At 38.4% G+C, this 25240-nt stretch overlaps 1 protein-coding gene and 1 long non-coding RNA gene across 6 annotated transcripts in view; one reads left to right on the top strand and one right to left on the bottom strand.

Annotated features, from left to right (window-relative positions):
- The window catches only part of Sol1, a 221682-nt gene that overhangs the window by 69885 nt on the left and 126557 nt on the right, over positions 1–25240 (top strand). Inside the window, exon 4 of the mRNA XM_070663475.1 lies at positions 1308–1522. Within this exon, the coding sequence (XP_070519576.1) occupies positions 1308–1522 (215 nt within the window). The remainder of the gene's footprint in view (positions 1–1307; positions 1523–25240) is intronic.
- The window catches only part of LOC139106589 (uncharacterized), a 90127-nt gene extending 64887 nt beyond the window's left edge, over positions 1–25240 (bottom strand). For 4 of the 5 annotated variants that reach the window (XR_011546396.1, XR_011546400.1, XR_011546398.1 and 1 more), the window contains exons 1-2: positions 21590–25240; positions 21433–21474 (exon numbers count right to left, since the gene is read on the bottom strand). This is a non-coding gene — a long non-coding RNA (uncharacterized lncRNA). The remainder of the gene's footprint in view (positions 1–21432; positions 21475–21589) is intronic. The other variant, XR_011546399.1, reaches the window with a different exon arrangement.

Genomic DNA, 25240 nt, shown 5'->3' with positions numbered 1-25240 from the left:
AACTATTCTCAGATAGACGTACAGTTACATTATTATTCGCATAGCCTTCTTCGCACGGACTTCTGCGGACGCGGTCGCTGGATATCTGTCGTCGAGTGGTCAGGACCAAGCGATGCGACGCTTTGGCGCTGAAACTATCTCTATCTCATTACTCCGTATACCGGATTCATGATGTGCCAAGGGCCGCGTCCCTTCCCTGCTTCAGTTAATAACGACAAACGTCGACTGCGACGTACTGCCTTATACGACTGTACACGGGACTCGTAAGATCTGAGCGCCGACGGAAATACGTTTGGGAAATTAAGGTGCAAAATTAATATCCAGGGGTGGTAGGAACCCTCGCGGTCGATACGCGGTCACCCGCGGTTTCGCATTTACTCACTCAGCGCTGCCTTGTCAGAGGCATCTTCCGCGGGCATCACTAACGATGACGAATCGCATAAATTATCCGCTCGCGGATTTTTCGCGTCTTGAGCCCCCGGGGGAGCGTCCTCGTGCGCGAGGCCGAAAGAAAATACTCGCGAGAAATTAATTTATTTCGTCGCGCGTCGCGGCAGCTCGGTCATGACAGACGGAATATCGCAAGGGGAGTGCCACCGATTAATTAGAAGCTGTCTAAGTGACCGTGATAAATAGGCCGCGTAACGGGATCATTAAGACCCCGGTAAATTTCAACTCAACTTGTAGCACGGTGTAATTAACACGTAATTCATCGCTCATCTGTAAATAATTTCGATATAATGGTTTAGTGCGTCGAGTAATGAGCTTAACGTGCCGTTCGCTGCAAGGCCTTAAGAATCGTAATTTCTACATTAATCGTTCGGCCGTTGATAAAAACGGCATTTCATGCTATCGAAAGCGGCTTTGATGTCGTCGAGATTCTAACTCCGAGTTTCCGAGGTGACGCAAGCAGTAAATTGTTTTTGCGAGTACAAATCACTGGCATAAACTTCTCAGTTTTGCCATAAACCGCGCTAATTTCAGCATTGTATTCGCTTTAAGTCACGGGATCACAGACGGTCTCTAAGCACGTGAACTGTAGTAATCTGTGTACAGTGGGACTTGCGAACACCTGTTCCACTTCAACACCGAGTGTAATTAGTCAATTAGTTACTCGAGGCATATTACGAATTATGAAGATATTTTGAATGCGTTATAAAATTTATAAGTTTACCGCAAATACATCGTGAAACTTTCAATTGCTAATTTTATTTCCTCATTCTCCTTTTCTATGATACGATTATAAATAATTTTTTTTTTTACTGTTTAAATATTGCAGTTACAGAAAATGTAAAATTTGGTTTCAGCTGTACGAGAGGAGATTTCTTAAAACTATTTTTACATCTCGAGAGCAAAGGGATTTCTGAGTACACCCCTTGGTCCGGTGTGCTCTGCGGAGAATTGCGCGACATCCCACAAACCCTTTACAGCTCAAGATCGACGCTCATTCTGGAGTTTCACACTCAGGGTCTATCGTCTAATGCCACTGGCTTTTCTGGCAGTTTTAGTTTTCTCAACAGACGTAAGTTACACTTTTATATAAAATTAATTATCTAAAGTATTAAAAAAATATAATAATAATTTTGATAGTCTCATAAAGATGCCAATAAAGGGCTTGAGGCAAAATATAAAATGCTCATTAAAACAACGCGTGTCTCATAAAAATCTTTACTATTAAAAACGAAATGCGCGCGGTCTTAAAAAATCGATACTTCCGGCAAAATACACCCGCCGCACATTCTTGAAAAAAGCTTAGGATAAAAAGTGAACCGTATTAAGAGTATTTTAACGGAAACTTTTTCGTTTCTCGGTCTGGAAAATTCGTTTGGCTCGGGAGAGCTCACTCAACCTCGAACTGCGTTTATCGAGAAATTTTAGATCTCGTTTTATAAAACTCTTTCAAGTTCTCTTCTAAATTACCACGCAGCTCAATTGGAAAATTATTTCCAAGCTGTCAGAGGAAATCGGCACGAGTAACCTGACAATACTCGCCTACAAACAATTTTAATTAACACACGTGTAAAAGAATTTAAGACTCGAAGCGCGAATAATCGTCGTAATTAGTAGTACCTACGTAAGTTAATGATGAACCATTAACCGAATTTTTTTTCCCCGTAATGGTAGGCTATCTGTAGCTTCGCGAAATTAAAGTCGCAAATTTTCTGGCCATGCGGCCAGTCCAGAAATTTTGTAGATTTTATACCGACGGTTCGTTAGTAAGCGTTTCACGTATATAACTGCCCGACACATGCTTTAAACATGCTGTCCCGCAAACTTTTTATTTTCCTCACGTGTATGCAGTCGGCTTACGTATGCCACGAATAACAGTGACATAATTCTACCACGGTGGGTGAGAGTTCCCTCTACAATTTGGAATCATTTCTGCATCTTTTTTTTTTTTTCTCCCTACACGACCGGGAGATCCTCTTTATGTTCCTACAACTTTCCGTGTGAAATTTTGTACTCGCCATGATAAAAGGTACAAAGTACATATCCCGCCCGAGATGCGACAAAACGCGAGTTCTATTTTTTTGGTACCAATCTGATCGCCGTTTGCAAGATTAACTGTAAATTGTGCTTCCGCATTATATTTCTCTACTTTTTTACGCAGCATCTTATTCTTGCCCAATATAAACGAACAAAAATAAGATTTGTAAAAAAATCATATAAATAAATATAAAAACAAAGAGTAATTGCTAGTACCGCGATTTAGTTTTTATTACTTAAATTTCATATATTAATATTTTATAGTTTTAAGTTATGTGTAATATAATATGTTATGTGTAATATAATAATAAATGTGTAATATCTGATGCTCTGAATTAAATGTTACACTATGTCGGCATTTTATCAAAATTTATAACTAAATACGAAATAAAGCTCTTGACATATCACAAGAAAAATACACTTGTGCCATCCCTATTACCCGGGAAACGTCACGAATCCATTTTGTTCGATCCATCATCCGGTGAACACGTCGTTCACGTATAAGCGGGAAAAATGATGCTATCGACAAAAAGCATATCTTTTTCTCTACATTTCTACGCGGAAAAAAAGAATTTTGTTTCAAATTGAAATTATTATACACCTATATAAGCAAAACAATAGTTGCGTTAATTTGAATATATAGGTTTTAATCCGAAACTAATATTTCTCATAGTGTAAAATCAAAATGCAGCTTCGAATGTAACATACAATTCTAACTAAATAAAAATTTGAAAAAAAAGAAAACGTTATTCATATTCATAAACGTAAAACTTTTTTAAACGTTAATCCTTTCGCTGTATAGACCGTCTATTGAATTAAATCGAGAAAAAATAGATCGAAATTGAAAAAGAGACCATTTACTTGCAATATCGTCTAATATAGTTAAATAACATTTTACAATTATTTAAATTAAAAAAATATGTAATAAATAAAATATATTTTAAATATAAAATTTTTAATAATAGCAATTTTCTAATGCTGATATATTGCAACGCGTTAAAATTGATAAGATAGCTATATCACTATAGACTAATTCATTTATTACGCTTCTTCGCCCACAATCTCAATCTCCACCAAATCCGCCAATTAATGAGAAAATTACGAAGGCGTCTCCTTGGCGGTTGCTAAAAATATCGCTCTACCCTTCTAAGAGATTAACAAGGATATTCCCGTTTTCCTTGGATAATTACCTGAAGTTTAACGCGACGAGTTTGATGAACAAGTTTCTATGTATATGCTGTTACATGCAATATTATTTCACTAAACTATTACGTTTTTGTTTGTGAAATTAAAATAAAAGAATAAAAAAATTTTTTTTTTATTAATTTTATAATAATTTCGATAAAGGAACACGGATAGAGAAATGTCAATAATGATGCACAATGCGCAAACTTATAATAAGAGAATAATTATATCTCTCGGAGCATCCGAAACTAGGAAAATTATAGTCAAAATTGTAACAAGTTCAAATGCTTATCGTTACTGATAAAATGTGCCATAATTGCGATAGTCTAGATAGGAAGGAAATATGGAGTAAGTCGAAAAGTCCCTCGGCTATTTGTGCGGTATTGATTATAAAGCAGGAAATTTAGTCTAGACTATTTTCGCAAGTTTTCTTACCGGCGGCGCCAAGCTAATTACTTGGAGAGACTCGGACTAGCGCCGAGATATCGACTTCAGCTCGATATTGCGTTATCAGGATTCATTTTATTTTCTAGTAATTAAAAGATTCCGAACTAATATATATTTTGTTATTCGCTGGGCTCAAATTCTTTAATCGGGATGCTATCTCTGCGATCGATTAATTTAATGATGCAAAATTTTCAACTACTTGGCTGAAAGTTTTCGTTGGCGATTAGTAAAATTTATATGATTTAATAAAACGTCGCGCAAAAATAAAATTCAATTTAAAGATTAAAATAATTAAATCGGCGTTCATTATTTAGACTTTTTAATATAATCGCGAGTTAATTGCAAATAAACTAATTTGAGACAGTTGACTCATTGAAATCTGCTAAAAATCTACATTTTGCAGGGCGCTCGCAAGTTTCTTCATATAATTTGATTATTAAAATCCTTGATAATATTTTCGGTAATCCCGGTGATTCCCCAGAGGTAAAAATTCACTACGCGATCTCCCTTATGCAATCCCACCTTGCCATGCGTATTTTCCGGTTTCTCGTACCTCAGAGACATCTGATACGAAAAGTACTTAAACTCGTAAAGTTTTTCAGACTGTCGAGAGTTAACGTAAATCTTGCCTTACGGAAAGCAGGCTGGTTGATGATACGAAACTTTGACTCGGGATGTCTATCTATTTCACGGCCTCATAAACAACTTCGTGTATCATTATGAGTTTTATCGTAAAGACGAATATTTCTTACGATGAAGAAGGTTAATGAAACTAAGAAAAGGAAAATAAGCTTACGCAAAAAGGTGTCGTTCCGATTGAAGATTAAAATAAGGTTTATGTCGCGATAAAACGTTTTCAATACGGAATGATTCATTCGAAAATAAAATATCGTACTTTTCTAGCTTTGAAAAAAAAATTATGAAACATATTTTTAGCAAGGGAATACATCGCGTATTGATCAGACACCAAACTTGGTTCACTTCTCTCGCATTTTTCCTACGGGAAATGAAATATATTCTGTCATTTATTATTTTGTATATGTGTAGAATTTTTTACTGTTATTATAACATAAAGTATTAAACGTTATTTCAGAAAACGTAATAAGAATATTGAATAATTGTAGAACCGTCGTTTTTAATGGTAGGTATTCCCAAAGAGTATTATTTTTACATAAATCGCTTTAAGTTTCCTTCACTTTTGCATTTTCTACTAGATTGCAGAATTTCTCTAAATTTTGCATACAGTTGGATGCTTGTACATGATGACCCGCTATCCTGACTACAAATTTCTAAGTTTACTGTTGATAAAAATAATTAAATCAATATAAATTTGCATTGCAATGGTTATTCAATAAAATTTTAATTTTGGATGCACGGTTTTAATAAGAAATTGTTTCAATTTGTAGTCATAATTTAATAACGTTGCTTTCAAAATAATTTTACGAACACTAGTCAAACTACAGATACTCTGTTGCGAAACAACGTTTCGTATATTTTTTAAAGTGTTTGCAAGATGATTAAGATACAATTTATGCAATTGTGGCATAAATAAAAATCAAAATGTTGAATAAATTTTATAAAAAATGTATGAATGTCTTTTGACGGAATTGCATAATACAATTCTAAAGCATTATTTTCGCGTATCCCTTCCATTAAACGTAACATCACGGTACGGCCAAGCATAATTTTAAAACAAACTTTGGTAATGCGTTATCCGCGTAATACTCACGTACGCGGATATTATCTACGAAGTACACGTACAATATGATAGGCTGTCGAAATAGTGGAAGAGTTCAAACACGAAAATGTTACACGGCACGTTGGTTCCTGTTTTAACCGCCGTATTGTCTGGATTCACAAGCCATACGCAGCAATGCTAACAAATGCATCGTAACTAGGCGCAATCGCCAATTGCCTTAATTTGCACCGAGGCGGATAGATTGATAATGAATCGCAAGCGTCATTATGCAATTAATTTACGAAATTCAATTGCACGCACGTGGGAATAACTATGGCGCTCGGGATCGCAGCTTGGATTTCCGTCTCTTCTCGTTGGAAATTACGAAGCAGCAATGTGCGCAAGTTTGATCAGCCATAACAACGTAAACAAATATTGACACTTTCGTACAAGCGGGTGGGTTCAGTTTGAAAAACGAAAATCTCAGCCGCGTGCAAGTTTATTCGATTGTTGTTTATCCGCGAGAGCGGGCCGGCCGATGAACGATTTGAGCGACGCGAAATTAATTTCGGATGGGAACAGTCAAATTCGTAATTACAGTAATAAATTTGGAATAAATATCGATAGAATATACGAAATAATTAACTTTATATAAATATTTACTTTACACATCTAATTAACAAACGCGCACATGCATGTGTATCTTTATTGCAACCAGCAACTTTGGCAATGAATTTAATTATCGCAAATCAAAGAAGAGAATATTAATTTAATTTTCACTAAAGTAAATAAATTTTAAATTATCAAAACCGATTAGCACATTACTGTAAAAATAAAAATTTTTTTCCTCTATTCATATTTAAATCGATGCGTCGAAATTTAATTTATTCCTAATTAAGCCAAAAGATAATTAAAAAAATTTGCGTCGTCCTTGTGAAAAGTGTCTCATCGAACGAAATTAACTCGTAAAGAGAGGACATGAGCAACGAGATGAAGGAGAAAGATTGAACTCAAGATTAATCCTGCAAGAGAGCAACGAATGCAGAAAGATTTGCCGCGTTGTTTCCGCCGGAGGACCCCGGACGTTGTAAATCATCCCGACGTTCATGGCGTTCATACATTTGCGCGCGTTCAAGCGAGCAGTTTGCCCCGCAACAATTCGCGCTCCTCCGCGAAAGAGTAATCGGTCCTGCTTTATTTTTATTTTACATCCTCGTCGTCTAACGTTATAAGAAAAAAAAAAAAAAAAGAAAGAATCTGGAACGAGCGCCGGACGCAAAATCTCAAACGAAAACTTTATCAACGTTTCTCGAAATGTCGAGACGACGGGATTACGCGACGTTATTCTCACCCGGCTCCGTAATGGCCGTAGATTGATCATGGTGTTCGCTGGCCGGCGCCAGCGTGTTCGGCCAAGTGGTTCGGCTAAGTGTTTGTATACGTGCGCGCCTGTACATCACACGCGGTACACCCCCGGGGTGTCCGAGGGTGGATGTGTTACACGCGCCATCCCGCTCGGGGTACCACCGGCGCAAAGTGACTACGTGTCCGGCGTACCAAGCCCATTAAAATCTATCTGCCGTACCGGCGTTGCACGAAATTCAAGAAGAATCCCGAGAAGCTTACGATCCCCCGGCGTTCGTGCCGGTGGAATCGGGAGATTTCTGTTCGCGCGAACAAGCGGCACCGGCGTGCTCTCGATACCCGTGGCAAAGATTGGCTTCGAAAAATTCGTCTCTCGAGAGAAACGCGGCGTACTTTCTGTCGCGACGAGACTGCGCTCGCGTTTATCGCGCTGACGCGTGGCTCCGTTAAATTTTCATAAACAAGCGCCTAACGGCCCGATTGGATTTTAAAATGTGCGAGGCGCGGAATATTGAATAAAGCCCACTTTTTTGCTGGGGACAAGGGTGCTTCCGAGGGGATAAATAGGCGCCATTACTGCGCCCTCGATAATAAAACGGCGCGACGAATCGCTAATGGTAGCGGAGTAGAAGCGGCGATTTTTGTTTGCAGCGTTTGCTGCATTAGTCGGAAGCACGTGCGCGCGACAAGGCTGCGCGATTAATCGACGTCATCGAGCAACGCGAGAGACACGGCCAGAACGAAAGGTGAGTTATTTCTCCGTTAAAAAAATGGGGCCCGGTTTGTTTGCATTTAACTCGAGGGGGAGAAATATAGGGTGGCCGGACGTGTGCGCCGTTCACAGCTCGCCGGAACACAAAACGCCGTCGTTAGCGCGTATCCGTTCGTTAACACGGTGGACGGACCCGTGGAAATGATTTATTAACTGCGCGTGTTAATTCAATGCGAAACGTAAACGGTGATTTATCTATATCTACCGCAAATATGATTATTACGGTAAGTTTCGGAGCGACGAAGCGTTTCGAAAGTGAAGCAAAGTATTAAAATAATTGTTTAAAATTGTTGCCGCAACACCAAGTAACAGTTTGAGAGAGCTGCGCTGCGATACAAATGCGTTTTAATTATAGAGAGGGAATCTCGGTGAACACAATTGGCTTCCTCGTACTTTATACGATAATGCGCGGCCCGTTCGGTCTCCGACGTAACGACCCCGAGCTTTAGAAGATCTTCAGCTTCTAGCGACTACGTGCAGATGCGGCCGACCTTACGTAAGCGAATTAATGCCGGTCCTCTTTCGGTATTATTACGCGGCGCTGATCAGGCCGACGCAAAGCGCAAATCACTTAATTAACCGGATAGCGTGCCGCCTAACGAAAGCGTGTAATTTGAAAATGTAATTAACGATCGCCACATTTATAAACACGCATTTATAAAGTTTACAAACGTCTATTCATATGATTTAATCAGTGTGGTGTATAATGTTTAAAATACTTTAACCGACAATGCAACGTCCATAATTAAGCAAATTTACGTTATTGTCCGATATTGGTTTTGATATTATTACATATACATTATCAACAAAAGCATCGAAAATTATTTACTTGGGGTGTGCATACTAATCTATTTTTATGTGTAGTAATGTGTAAATGTAAATTATACGACATAATAATTTTATAGTAAGAGAGGTGGATAATTAATTTTCCCTACTTCATAATTAAAACAAAAATTTAATTATTATCTATCAATTTCTATTGGCAAATCCGTATCATAAATAAATATCGAGTATCTAGTCCACTGTGCGGACGGTGCGAAATATTAATATATAACAGGTTCCTATTTAATGTATGCGTAATTTACGTCGTTCGTAAATATTTCAAGCACAAATGACATAATCTTAAAATTATAAAGTTTGCAACGCTCGTGATATATTTTTTACTTCGCTAATACATGTTGTATCCCGAGTTCTACGTAAACTCGCGAAACGCAGCGTGCATTTTACATAAAAGAACAATCTGCTAACATCAGAATGAAAACGCTTACCCGGAGAGCAAACGGTGACAATCGCCGCGAAGACTTCCATTTTTCAAAGCGTACAGGCGAAAGAGCAGCAAGACATATCTTCCGCGTCGTAGGGAACTAGCACGTCGGCACTTTCTACATCGATCGCTCTAAATAACTCGCCCGGTAAATTTATTATACTCGGCACCCTTTCAAAAAGAACTCGGCGAAACTTGTTCCAAGGTGGAATCTCTTTTCTAGAAAGCCGTGTCCCCGACGCGGAAAAATTGTATACGTATATCGAGAGGTAACTTATGGCTAACACGTAAAGTGCAATATGCGTTACGTCCCGGATGAGTACATTACGCGCCAATAGCAACGCACTCTGTTGATTTACACCTCCCGCATGCCGCATTTTGCATGTGATTTAATTTAATAGAGATGCTCTTGTAGCTCAAATGAGCGCGATGTTAAATCGGGAGCCAGTCAGTTTAAACATTCCTAACACTCCTATTATGTTGATGATTTTTAGGATTTAATTTGCATTTCAACTTTATGAATTTAACGCGCAAATATCACCGAGTAAAATTGTATGTCTGCAAAGTAATTTCGGTCCCGGTTGCAAATTCCATTACGTCGAATCTGAATAATTATATGTGTGCAAATACCGCGGCGCTATGCGTACAGTGCAGAGACTGAATGACAAACATATACCAGTCCCTAATGAACTATCCCTTTCTCTCGTGCTTTAAGACAATAAAGCTGGATGACGAAATGCCGGCATAACGATATTTGTTTCATCGTAAACAAAAAGCGTATCTTAATATATGTCTGCAGAAATGCTTCGACAGATAGAACTTTACTAAGTATTCGAGTTAGGAACGCAAATTCTGATTAATGAGGAAGAAGATTCCCTGATGTTTTTCAATTGCGAGATATTGTAAACACAGGCAAATAAGAACACAGAGCGAAAGAAAATTAAATTTTAGTAAAGAAAAAAAGAAAGAATTATGTAAAGAAGATGGCAAACAAAGACGCTGCGAGAAAAGACGGAAAGGGATAAGAATTCTGCGAGCAGACGAAAATAAAAAAAAAAAATAAGCTCGACAAAAGAGAATATTGCGGGAAAACACGTTAATAAAGACGTCGTAGCAATTCTACTAAGAAATTAAAATTGAAACAGCGTAATACATAATCGAGGCGTGGCTAATGTTTCATTCAATAATATTAAATTATACAAATATATAAATTATAGATGAGTTAATAATGAAATAATTCAGAGATCATATTAAAAAACTGGATTTCTTAAATTTTATGAAACTTCTCGTCGTGTTAAATAAAATTTCAAATCTTTTTATAAAAATAAAATATTGACATTTATGAGTATTGATCGTGCATTATAAATTAAAATCCAAAATACTTTTTCAAATGTGTAATAATCAAGTTTTGCAGAATGAAATTATTGGCAAAGAAAGGTACAATCGTAGTCTTACCAATGCTGGCGATCGATTGAGTCGATAGCAGGATGGGTTTCATTTAAATTTAGTGGCCAGTTTATTTCGTATAAAAGAGGAAACGGGAATCACTTATAGAGCGAGTATCATGGTATTGTTCGAATAAAGGGAAGGAAAGGGGAAATACTTCAAAGTTTGGAAATCGAACTTAGTCGGGACGTTAGGGTGAAAGTCTTAAACTATTCTCGAAGGCAACATTATCGGATTACACAAAAAAAAATCCTACAGTTCTTCTACAGAAAATGCAAAATCGTAAATTGCTAAAGTTGGATTTAAAGCAGCTGAGAAACCAATCCATGTTGTATAAAACTCTGTTAACATTACATTTTGCTTTCAGTTACACATTTCTAACTATGTCATTAAATAAAAATGTAAAAAATAATTTTTTTTAATGTGATACCATGAGTATTAAATAATAAAGAAAATTTTTTGATTAACTGTAAAAGAACAATTAATTGATATTTATGATACCTATGAAAATTTAATTGCGTACGAAGCTGCAACGCTTTAGGAAATATTATTAACCAAAAACTGCAGAAGTTCGTTTTCAACAGACTTTACTACCGTCCACGATGGCATATCGCCTAACTCTCGTACACCAGAATGGCCCGAACAGTTAAAAGGGACGATAAATTTCGAGGATTTCGTTGGATTCGCATTCGGAGATGCTCGAAGGTTCGAATAGTGGTAGCGAGAACGGGCCTATTATCAATTGTCTGCGATAAGGAAGGACCAGTCGGCAGGAAAGCCCATTTAGGATGGATATATCCCTAGGTGGATGGGAGAAATCCTTTGTATAGTTCAGAACTTCGCCCTCGAGAGATCTTAAGCCGCACACTCGAAATTCGACGACAGAGCTCTTCAACGATGCTATCGACACCTTGATGTTCGGTCATTGATGTTCATTAAACGTGATTTCATTATAAAGTCTCTCTCTCTCTCTCTCTTTGCCTCTGACTCTCTAGTTCTCTTGTTTGAGGTAGGTTACAGAGCATCCGTAAATTACATCGAATAAGATATCGAGTCTCATCCTTCCGACTAGGATGAAGTAACATTAGATAGAATAGCATATTGGGAAGAAATGTATGTAAGATACGAAGAGTTTGAAATATGATTATATACGTAATCAAATTTGCTATTAATATTTTAATTAATTCTAAATTAATATTTTAATGTATCTAACAGATAACCGCATTAGATCGAATTAAATTTACTGCTGTCGCTTTTCCGCGTTGCTAATTCGTTTTCTCGCTTGGCTCACTTCGTGCCGCGAGAGTATTAATTTTTATTTTATTTTTTTTATTATTAAATTTTTATTATATATTTTTACTAAATGTTACATATTTTACGCGAGATGATGATCGAACGCCGCGCGCGCGAGCCGCTTACGCTACCGAGATTGCCGTAAGTCCCGCGATTGTCGTACGTTGCGTCGTGCTCGACCAGCTGAGCAGGGCAATAACCTTCGTTCGCATCGCGCGCGCGAGACAAGCACACGCATACGCGCACGCGGCACACGGTCCGCTACTCGGTCGCTGGCAAAGGCGTAAGGCTAGGAATAAAGTGGGTCACCAGCGCGTCAGCTAACCTACCTCAAACAACTGCCGCGTGGACGGCGAGTCGGGCATCATGCCCGATGCGAACGCCGGGAGCGCGAGCCACAATACTGTGCGCTACGCAGCGATAACGCGATAGAAAAACGCATACGACCTAATCCCGAAAATTCTGTTATCGTAGCTCATTGTTAAAAATTATTAAATGTAAAACTGTTTTCTTTTACGTAAAAAAAAAAAGAGAAACAAAAGTAAATAACGCGCGTTCTGTAATATCTATTATGTACATTGAATTACTCGAGTGCACGCTTGTCAAATTTTCAATATATTACAATTCAATTGTATAAACGTTTTATATATGTGTATATATATAGAAAGTAAGAAAATTTCTTAAACTATCGTGACATATGACATTTCACAAATGCCTGGCTGAATATTAATAACATGTCAGATGTCAGTCGAGATTATCTGACGCGACAATGACGAAACTGTCCTTATTTGCATTCGCGACGATGGTCCACATCCGTCTCTGGAACGGTATGCTCATTCAGACTCACGCGCGACTTTATAATGCCGCATTGTTCCGGCGACACAATGAATATTGTTTGCGTAAAATTCCGACGTTAATACTGACCCCGATGACGGGGCCGGGCTGACCGTTTTAGATATTTTCCTACAATACCGCGCCGATTACTGGCAGAAATGCAAACGAGCGGGGATAATCTTTGGCGTCAATATTACAGAGGACTGTACCGGTTTTATCAACTTTGGGACTAATTAATGATTGCAGACGAGAGGGTGATCGATATCGATATTTGTGCGCGCGCTCACGCCAGCTCAAGCGTCAAGTAATATCTGCATCAATTCGTATCGCGGCATAGATTACAACTGTCGATATTTGTCCCATATTGACCCCCTCCTCCCGCCCCCTCCGGTTGCAAAACTATCATTGCTCTGTACATACGCTCCTCAAATACCATTTAGCGTTCACGGGCCTAGGGACGAATGTGCTTTGCGCTGAATAAAAATATTGAATACGTGCAACTGTTGTCCGCCAACATCCCGGAGCGTCTAGTCTATGCGAGGTTCAAATAAACGTGTCGCGACGCACGTGAGCTGTGACCCGCATCTCGAAAAGCGTCGGCAAAATTGTAATTAGGCCGATACTGTCAGTTTTAAAGTAACCCGTCCGATATTTTTGGTATCCGAGTTGATATTAATTAATAAACACGCTGCATTATCCAACATTGTTTTGTCAATTGTCAATCATTAATATAATCCGATGCATACTGCAATTGTTAGCTACGCGATCCTTATCGCGTGATTTACGGCCGCGATCAGCGGGAAAAAGAGAGCCTTGTTTCGAAACAGCTCGGATCTGCCTCGCGGTAAATAAATTTTTCAATTTAATACGCGCGAGAAATCGAATATTTAATTAATATATTGATAATTAAATATCGAGAAATTTATCGACACGTTTACGATAACGGTATACAATCGCACGATAAACAGTGGCTATTCCAAAACTAATATTTAATTAAGTTTAATATAGACTGCCCGTTCTAAAATTGTACGCTGGCTTTCGCAACACGCCGGTCTCGTCAATACTTAGCGGGACAGCAATTTTGATCGTAATGGATATCACGTCCGCAAATATGTTGGCGCGAACATATGGAGGAGGCTGTAAACGTACGCGATACTTTCGGCACTCTGAATAATGCCCGATCGATACAGTAACGGCCGCTATTTATCTGCTTTTAAACAATGCAAATTACAATTACGGCTCGAGTACGGGGACAGCTTGCCGCGCCGAAGCCATTCGCGTTATTTACCGTAAAAGCAGGCGCACTGTTATTCCATTATCAAGCGCGGGTATAATTATCACGCTTATCGCGTCTTTCCGATAGCTGCCACCTCCCAGATAGCGTTTCGCTCGCGACGTAACGACAGTATCCGGCGGCATCCTTCCCACCGTCCGTGAAGAATGAAAGCGCGACTCGTCAGCACCGATTGGTATCTAACGCGATAATGCATTTTTCGGCGCGTTTATGCCCTCGACAGTTTTATATTTTCACCGCTGGCGCAACGCATAAAATTCAGATAAACCATACCGTTAAATTCAGGCTCGTTCGCGTCCACGACACAAAATCGCTGCTATCGATGTCTCGCTTATCATTTTTTTTTTTCTATCTCTTTTCTTTTTCCTACCCCGGTTTACTCATCTTTCCATCTTTCCTGTCCACGCCGCGTTTTACATCCCATTTTTCTGTCAATTTATATTCCGCTTAAGCGTCGAAAGAAGCATTTTCTTTAGCCCTCGCAAACAGGCGAGCGTTCTCCATAATCCGTACCGAGGACACGAGTTTAAAGCCGTGTAGACTGGCTTGGTTTATATTCACGGCTCTGCTTTATACCGCGTTTAACGTTGCACGCGATCATTCGAGCCTGTGAACTTTAGGTGATAAAAGTATTACGCTCCCATTGCCCATGGGAGACCGTTCGCCGGAAACAATAAACCCGAAAATGAGCTGTATGAATATCAACGAGTATGAATTCGTCTAGCCCGACAAGTAATTTTCCTTTAATTAGTATCTCGGAAACTGCAGCGCGGCGTGGCCAGTATTATCTGCCTAGCTTTACTGATAAGCCCTTGCGACAGATTTATCCTAAGGCAAACGCCGAGATCACGACTTTTTTTTGCACGGTTACTTGTAAAGACTTCACGAATAAATAATAAAACTCTATGAGATGCATAACTTTTTAATGATAAATTTAGCGGTTCGGCAATATATGTTTAACATTCACAATTGATAATTATTGTCTATTTCATATACATATTTGATTCAATGTATATTTGAGAACTCGAATATAGTTAAATGCATCGTCGATAGAGTTAATCAAGTATGATAAATTAATGGGAAACAAATTAACTAAAGGAATCTAATTAAATTAACCTTATTAATATAAAACGTTTCAATAATTGTGAATAATATTACTACTAAATATCATTATTCGAAGAGTACATTTTTACATTATTAAATATTATATTTTATATTTCGTTATAAATAATATCAATTGCATATAATTAAATTTAATGTTATTTTAAACATTAATTTAATATATTTTGTACACCGCGATTTTAATATTCATTCCTTATTGGTGATACAAAAGCTTTATTTTTTTTCTCTTTTTTTTGACTCAATTTACAATAATAATTTTTAATCGTACGGCTCGTGCAATATATTGCTAAGTATCCTTCAAAGTACCAAGTGCAATATCATAAAGTTTGCGTCCGCTACGTAATTTTAAAATAATCGCGAGCAAGTTTCGCACATCACGGCGTTTAAAATGTCCTGCGCTTTACGTGAACCGCAGCCGCGCGAAGGGTGGGAAACCGCTGTTATCTCTCGAAGTAACTTTGGAATCGCGCCACAATTATAAAATGTAACTTGAGATCTCCGCGGGACAAAGAAGACCGGACTCGCCGCGAAAGAAAAACGGACTCGGTGACCGCGAAATTAATATCACCGCTTAACGTACGACATGTATGTTCCGCGATGTGTCTCGAGCGTTTCTTGAAATTGCCGTGGATGAGTACACGTGTTTTTCACCCGTCGTTGCATCGCGACGCGTATCGTTCTCTTTTCCCGTTGTCCGAGGTCGCGCGCTTTTCTTTCACCGCGTCATGCATACTAGTTTCTTTTTTCTCTTTTTTTTCTTTTTAGAATTTTCAAGAGGGATAATTTCATTGCAGCACGGAAATTTTTTCTGCAGTGTAAATTGAAGACTGTAATGGGGTACGCGTAAGAAAAATTACGATCCTACCTCTTTCCCAAACCTTTCTTCTCCAAGGAAGAAATTACATGTCATTCTCGTTCTGTGAACGAGGACGCCTATTGATTACCGGAAAAGAAAATAACTTCGTCTTATTAAGAATTTAAATTACAAACTTGCTCAGATATTTATTTATTGTGCGTTACATAATTTTCTCTCCGTTTGATTAGACGTTTTTGAACGTGGTACAAACAGAAATTAGTTTTCTAGTTACATTTTGTTTAATTAAATGAGAGTGGATAAGACGCAGGAAGTGTATCGCGTACAAGTTTCTAATTTAAAATTTTATAATGCTAAAAACTTGATTTCTATTCCTTTCACTAGTAGGGCCAATGCCGTAAAAGCGAGTAGATGGTTTCTTTTCAATGATCGAAAGCCGACTATAACAGTAATCCGATTATAGACGCTACACATATAGGGGACTCCGTCGTTTTTTCTTTTTTTTTTTTTTTTTTTTACAGTTTAAACCTGTAATCCTTATCCGATCGCGAAGAATTAAGATAACGATTATGTACTTGACAGAAAGAATAAAAAGAAAAATAGCAACTGCTCTCGTTGAAACATGCGCGTATTTACCGTGTCAAATAAAATCTTTGGAGACGTAAGTAGAAACGCGGCAATTATATGAATATTTTTCGCCTTTGTCGCATCTCAAAAGCGAACATCCGCGACAAATTAAAAAGAGCATATTCACGTTTATAAAAATAACACGAGTCTACCACGCTAACGTTATTTCTTCGAGTAACACGGTGAAACCGGCCGTACCAAATAGACGAAATTTTAAACTTTCAGTCTTTTGTCTTGACAAGTGGAGATGAAGTTGCGAGCATTCGTAGTGACGAAAGTTGATAAACATTAAAGTAAAGTGGAACATTCCCCGCTTCAAGTTGCCCACTGTTCTGTTTTACAGCAGTGTTATTATCTTAGAGTTAATTAAATTCGGAAAATGCAAAACTCGAGAGTACGGCGAATTTTAAGTCGCAGACGCTCCGTTATTAAACCCCTTTTATAAAATAATAACAATAACGATTAAGGTACCTCAAAAAAAAAAAAAAAAATTTAGAGTATTATCGTATCGCAAATATCGTAACGCGTTGCATAATCACTGTAACTCACTATTGGATTACAGTCTATCAACTTTAAAGTAGTAATTGATAGCAAAGAGGAGACATTTTTCGTTGCTCCATGAATCCCGAAAATCCGAATGCAATCCGCTTAGAGAAATAAAACGTAGCATCCGCGTATCGATTACGTTGGCTTCTTTCCGCCCGAGGTGTAGAGAACTCAGACATCACGACCGGTGCCTTTTTCGTTCAAAGCAAGAAACTGGGTCAGGCGAAAGTGTCTGCTTTTATTCCCCCCCGTAACGGAAAAATATATATATGAAGATGAAATAGCGGACCTTTGTTGGGCGATGGGCGTTGACAAAGCGCGAATAAAAGATCGCTTTGTTCGTATTTTTACATATATTTTTCGCTTGCAAGTTTCGGAGGAACAAGGGGCGGGCGAGATAACGTTTCTACTTGTTCCAGTTGATAAGAGAAATCTTTCAAGATTCAATCGTTCGTACGTTCAAACGGGTTGAATCGATGTTGGACGAGCAAAATGGTGACGAAGGGAAGGCAGATTGATCGGAAAATGCTATCGTCTCGTTGTCATCGATATTCTACCACAAAACGTCTCTCCTCGCTGTCACGCCGCGATAAACATTTATTTTTGTCGAAATCTCGAGTATAATAGTTTTGTACCCACAAATATTTGTTTCCTTCGCGCTTATCATGACTTGTTACGTTAACATTATAAGGTTATTATATGTAATTAATAAACTTTTACACCGTTTTCATATTTTAATTTAAAAGTTGACATTAATTTTGTTACTGACGAGAGACTAGCGTACCGTAGAGAACAATATTTATTTCGTTTCGTTCTTCTTAATAAAAACGATTAAAGTGATTAAAATATATTTAAAGAAATCATAAATAAATGCATTTCTATTAACTTTTCTAAAATAAAAGAAAAAAAAAAAAATTAATGAAAGTTAAAAAGGAAGTCACCCTCCGACTGATAACAGAGTATCGATTCGTTGTCAGTAACTTCCGTCCGGAGAAATTCTTTTTCCTTTAGAACGGCTACTTCCTGGCGGAAAGAGATCGAATTCCCCGCTTTCTTTGTAATTCTATTGTGGGACAGTCGTCGAGTATCGGATATTGTACATAGCCGTGGGTCGTACAGGATGATCACCGCGGAGTGACGTATCGATCGATAGATTGAAAATCTTTTTTTTTTTTTTTTATCTGAGAGATAACGGCGCGAGAATAATTCTACGACCTTTCGATGTCACCGCAATCAAGGTTTCCCTTTGCTTTATTTTTATCTAGAACACGTCTCTTCTGTGTCAAAAGCAAGTAACACGGATTTCGAGCCGCCTTTACACGTTACTTTAATCTCGTTGCGCCGAGACTTGCCAGATCCTTTAGCATAATTACAAAATTGGTAACGCGACGTTTGAAATTAATTTAAAAGAGATATTATTTGTAGATAAAAAGCTGTTCCCTCTTTTTAAGTATTACGTATACAAAATACTACAGCACGGACTTTTTATAAATCTGTGTATTTGCAAATTAGCTTTACTTTTAATTACGACACGGAGAATAATATTGCGCGAAAAGCAGCGAGAAAGAGGGATGGGAAATGCGTCTCAGTATAAAGTAAGAGGCTCGAAAATGTCGAAGGAAGAAGTATCACAAATGATGCCGTGAAAGAGGATTGGCGGAGCTATTATATGCAACATAGTCAAGTGAAATGAGGATACGAGACCCCGTCATCCCGGGCGGGCGTTTGCACTCCGTCAAGTAGCTTCTTACGCCACTAGAGAGTAAGAGACTATATTGTGCACTAAAAATCGTCTTTGCATAGGCTGCTTTATTAGTTCAATAAAATAGGATTACTTATTATTAGCTACGGTTTGTAAGAATTGTCGGCTTTGCCGGGCGCTATGTTAAGCCGTAAAAGAAAAAGTCGGTTCTTCAAACACATTCTTCACGTAAAAGAAGGAAAACGAGAAATATTGTTACCGGGCTGCAGTAATAATAAACCTAATTTCCAAACCCATGTATTATAAATCAGCTTTTACGTACAATGGCGCGAGCATGATCTCAGATGAATGCGATAAAGAGAAAATCTCGTATCGCTAACGTAATTCGTTTCTACACGTATTGAAAAAGTTATAAGCAATATAGGGTTAAAGTACTGGTAAATTTGGTCTCTTACTATTGAGGTAAGTGCGCGAGAGTTGTTTACGAGAGCGCATTTCAAGCTTTACTCGGTACCGCGACCTGTTTACCTTTTTATCCGACAATGTTCTTTGCTCTACGGAACGACAGTTGTCTCTATTTGTTTTTCGAAAAAAATAAAAGAATCAAAGAAATAAATTTTTTTTTATTTTATTCTGTTTTACTTTTTGTTAGATATTGATCCATCGCAGGATTCATCAACTTGTCGCGCGTTAGAAACCAAGCAGTACATATATCATCATTATTCATATTCCCTAACGGAGTATCGGAGACGTCGCGAGTGCAAACATTTTCCGTAAGTAAAGCCAGTTATTCGAGAGAAATTATTTACGGGGAGCATTTAAATGTCCGCGCTCACGCCACCCTCGTTAAATCCAGCGAAATGTTTGGATCTTATAAAAAGAGCCCGGTATTCTCGCGCGAACGGTATCAGCAGTTACGATGAATGCTTCGTAAATTTCTTCACGGAGGGGGACTCACGATAAATCTCGAGATTTCATGACACGGTTAGACTTGCGTGCCATGAAAGTGCAAGCTTCTCGCGTTTTCCAAGTTCGGTTTCTATATTCTTTATGCATATCTGCACTCGCGTTCACGGAAAATTTTATACGGTCATAAAAAAATCAGCAAGACGCTACGCAAAGACGCGGCCGAAGTGAATTACGCTGGAATGAAAGTAGCTAAGACACACACCTACGTAGAATGCTATACACGATTTCTAATGTAACGAAAATAAACGTAAGTTACCGATCTCTCTGTATACTTAAATATTAATAGAACACTACACTTAGTCTCTCTTCATATTTTTTTCACTCGTGAATTTAATCTCTCGGAGTGGCAAGATCGAATTTATGAGCCGCATCCTCATTCATAATTCGTCGTACAATAAATTATAAAATTATTAATTACCTGATTTTGTGTTACATTGTGTTAAAATATTAAATAAATTAAATAATTACTATTAAAATAATTTTCGTCAGAGATTACATTTTTTAAATAAATATGTAAGCAGAATAAATAAAATATATATTACGCAAAATTGTTGCATCTACATTATGGTGTGTTCGACGTATTTTACTGATCAAAGTTTATTAAAAGCTTCTCAAATTCCAGCGTTATTCGACCGAGGATTTTTAACTCCCGAATATCACGCGTTGAGACCTAACGTCACCGAGAATACGCTTTGGTTTTTTCTCTTTTTATTATTTGCGTCTACATTTTCCGTCCCACCCTACGAATGGCCGAGAATGTGATGTAAAATTTTATGCATTGACATCGGGCTATGCTTGTCACCTCCAGCGCGAGCTGGTCTATAAAATATTCAGATAAGATCCTGTCGGAACGCGGTTTCACTCTCGGAAGCTTAGAGTGTGCACGCGTGGGAAATAAAAGGGCGCTCTATGGAAATTGGAAATCGACGACGCCAACTGACTTATACCACTGTAGGGATTTTAATCTATCGCTTTTGCACTAGAGTCATTAACGAGAAGAAACGTTCTAATGCGGATTGTGTGTAATTCTACAAAAAGGTTGAATGTCCGCCGGAAAAAGAGTCTCATGATTAGCGGAAAAATATTAATACCGATATTTTATTCGGCGAATATTAATCTGTATAGTAACGGGCAAAAAAAAGTAATAATGGGAGAATTAAAAATGCAACAAAAAAAACATAGAAGGGTTCAAACAGCGGACCATTTTAAAACTACGTGATAGTAATTCCGGGGCAACGTGAGATATGACTTTGAGAGAGTTTTGACTTGCCACTAGACTCGTAATTGGGACTGGTATCCCAATGGAGCTGTTTCATAATTCAACCGTATGCACGGCTTTCCCCCCGATAACGCAAAAATTCGAAATAAATCAGTGTCGAGAGTACAACGCGCATTAAACATATGTATACGCGTCGAAAAATCATGTGTCGTTAATTTCAACTACACATGACAGATAATATCTTATCCAGCTTTCAATAAATTAATTTTTAACGTTATGATAACGTGAATACAATATTGAGAAGAAGTTTTCGCTTCAAATTTATCCGAAAAAGAATATATGTGTAATATTGCAAGAATGTGACTCACCGGACTGCATGATACCAGCAGAGTTGAAGATACTGCCGGTGACTGCAACATAAAATTAAAAAATATTATTAATTACATGACAAAGTAATGAACAGCATTTAAATAAATATGAAGCATTTAATTAAATATTTTTATAGAAATAAAAAATGATATTCACCTAAGAGTTGCTCTGCCGATGCCTGAAGCCCGTCCCGGGCCTGCTCCTCCTCTCAGAATGTTCGTAAGTAGTCGGGCTGATTTTCCTTCGCCGGTCCTCTTCTGGATCTCCATCTGAAACAAAAAAGAATTTAACTCATTAGCATTACAGAATATTGAGCCACTTATCGTGACGAGATCGTATGCATAAAGCGTACGTATGTATAAAGCGTAATATTCGCTATAAGTATTTCGCTTCACATATACTCTACATGTATACGTAATTCTTACCGTCGACCTAGTGTGTTTTGGTGCCGGGCGTGGGCAGCACATTCCAACGTTGGCACTGTATACACAGCTCGCCGCCTTACGTGTTCGCTGCTGTGACCGCTGGAAGGAGAACGGGCCAGTCGTCGCTAGCACGCACCCTTTCCTCTCCCCGCGCTCCCCTTCGACGCCTATCGTCGCTGAATCCCAGACGTCCGCTAATAACGCGCTGATTTTATGCTGAAAAATCTTAAGACGAATGTTCTTTCGTTAATACTCTAAATCTATCACGAATGTACAAGCACTGACTACGCCGCGATATTCGTTCGCAGCATATTACTGTGCTACGATCGAACGACAAACGAACGCGAAAATTATGTCCGCGTAAATGAGGATATGACTTACTTGGAAGGGAAAAGAAGGGTTGCGGATGCTCTCGGCGTGTGGAGGTTGGATGGGAGAGAGTCCTCGCGCTGGATTGCGCCTCCTGGTTCATCGGTTACGCGAAATTCCTCCCATACGGATGGAGCGTCTCCTGCGTGCGGGTGAGCTGCTCGAATATCGGCAAGCGGAAATGAGATAACATAGTCGGCGACCCCTCGCGCCATCTGTTCCGCGCGTTCTTGCACTAGCCGACGTTGTCCGTCTCTTTCTTTCCTCCTCCGTCTCACTCTTACCCAACTGAGCGTGCTGTAATAAGAATTATTAACCAAACGTTAATCTAACATTAGCGTTAATGTATCACAAAGATATAAAAGTCGCTTGTACGAGACTCATACCTAAGCGAGACAACGAGATTACGTTTTCGAGACCACCGATTCCTACGATACAACGGAGAGTCTCTTACGAAGGTGTGAATCGCGCGACTGCCGGAGACGGAATGGAAGGGGAACGGGCCGCTGCTAGCCGCCTAGCGCGCACCGTTTCCGCTCCCCGCGCTCCCCTCTCCCAGCGCCTACTGCCGCTGAGTCCCGTACGTACGCTAATAACGCGCTGTAAGATTTTTACGGCGAATATTCTTTCGGTGTTACACCGAATCTGTCGCGAATGTAAGGATGCTAACTACGCCGCGGTTCTCGTTTGCAACGTCTTCCTTTTACCGAGCTCTGATTATTCGACAAAGAGACGCGAAAATTATATCCGCGTAAATGAGGATATTAGACTTACTTGGAAGGGAAAAGAAGGGTTACGGATGCTCTCTGCGTGCGGAGGTTGGATGGGAGAGAGTTCTCGCGCCGGATTACGTCTCCTAATCCACCGATTACGCGAAATTCTTCGGTTACGATTGAAGCGTTTCCGCGCACGTCTGAATGCTTGAACGTCCGGAGCAGGAAAGGAAGAGGAAGGAGACACCGACCGTGTGCGCCCTCCCGCCGCTTGCGTCGCCCACACAAACTACCTCGTTCGTCTCTGGTACGAAATTTAAATTATTAAAAAAAATGTATGCAACCCGAGTATTTTGTCAAATATTAATTGATTATTAACTTGTATCGCGAGTATGTAATTCAGCGATTAAATAAATCGTTTGTATTTTGCGTAATCAACGTAGAGAAATAATTATAAATGTATAAAACGTATGTAATATATGTTAAATATATATCAAACAAAGCTCTAATTGTTTTGTGCTAAACCGTGTGCTCTCTGCGTACGGAGGATACTCGTGGATTTTATTTTATCCTTGCGTATGTGTGTTTTATTATGTATTTGAATAGGAAGGCTGATCATAAAGATTTTCTGTAAAATTATTTTGACTAACTTCAACTATTGTTTTACGCATTGTGTTAATTGTAATTAAATTTAAAATTTATTCAATTTAATGCCTCACAATTTTTTACTCTGTCTTTTTTCCACATAATTATTTTACTATAATATTAAAAAATTGAAGAACTAGCAACAGTAAAGAAATACAAAGCGCATTGAATTATTTATAACATCTATAATCTTCATTGTTAAAAAATTATTTTTGCATTTATGATTTATTTTCTTCATTCATTTTGCATATATTAATTCTTCTCTTTTTCTATCTCTTTCTCTGGCCTCGGCACGAACTTAACATGCATTGAGAAACTCGACAGATCATTATTTTATAATCTAATTATGTTCTTCGAATATTATAAAGTCAGACGTTCCATTTATCTCGATAATTGATCGAGCACAATGCAAGCGTATATTGAACCTTCTTGACTGCTATTCGCATTACTTACAATAGAACTATACCGCCGGGCGTGTTAACGATTAATTCATTCTGGAATTCGACATTTCTTTTACGGAATCTCTTCGCTAGCAGATAGATGCGGCCGACGACCCTCTCTAACCTCCTGCCTGCCTTTTTTTTTTATCTTCCGGAAACTACCGCTTTTTCCTCCCGCCATTGTTTCAAGCACAAAAGAACGATCTGGGGGTATTCTGGATTGCGCGAGCCAGCGATGTAATTGCCCGTACATATCCTGTAGAAATAGCGGAATTTAAAAACGGTACGATTTCTTTGTACGTACACGAACAGCGATAATTCCTTGCTTTTAACAAAATCGGTCGGCGCTGAGCTTCGCTCTCGATGTCGTTATCGCGCAAACCCGCGTGCTCGAGATATTAGAATATATTCATACGTATAGCTTCGAACGTATATCGAAATCGCAATTACACAAATATTCGTTATACACGCTTACTATTTGATTTTATTTGAAAGCATGCATGGCTACCCTGCGAAAACTAACGAGCCGGTGACCGAACAAACGAGAAATAAAAGATTAGAATTAACTTCGATCGTGTGCACCGTTATGCATTTTTGTTAACGGTAAGCAAATAATGATATCCGGCTATAAATTGTATCATTTTATCACCGCGATGCTTTTTGAAAGGAGTGTGGGACGCGCTAGTTAATCAAAACGTAATGGATTCGAACATGTATATTTTGCGCGGTCTAAGGACGCGATGGCGATTGTTAATTTTATTTTATCTCGACTCTCATTTCCGCGAGAGACAGCTTTTAAATAGAATTTGCTGTACACGTGTATATCGATACTTTTTTTCAAAACAGCGGCTGCAAAAAAAGTGTAATAAGATTCCCTTCTTTCAGTAAAAAGATTTTCTGCTATAAAATATACAGAGTTTCCACCGAGAGACTCCAGGTAATTGAATGTTAGTCGCAAACAAAAAATAAATATCACGCATTTATGTTTTAAAAAATTTAAGGTTAATATGCTTTTCTTTAAATATTGTTTAACTCTTTGAATTAAATGTAGATTTCGTTTAAACGGTCCCAGATACAGATTGAAACCGCAAACAAAAAAAGAACTGGGACAAAAGCGATAGCTCTGTCAAAATGACTGAAACTAAAACAGGATCGTTTGGACAAGTAGACATATCGCAAAGTCGACGACGTCGTAATGCGATCCTCGTCTTTTTG

This window comes from Cardiocondyla obscurior, linkage group LG11 (genome assembly GCF_019399895.1).
Source record: "Cardiocondyla obscurior isolate alpha-2009 linkage group LG11, Cobs3.1, whole genome shotgun sequence".
Lineage (NCBI taxonomy): Eukaryota > Metazoa > Arthropoda > Insecta > Hymenoptera > Formicidae > Cardiocondyla > Cardiocondyla obscurior.
Note: the sequence above shows the minus strand (reverse complement) of the source record. Positions and strands in the feature narration are given on the sequence as shown.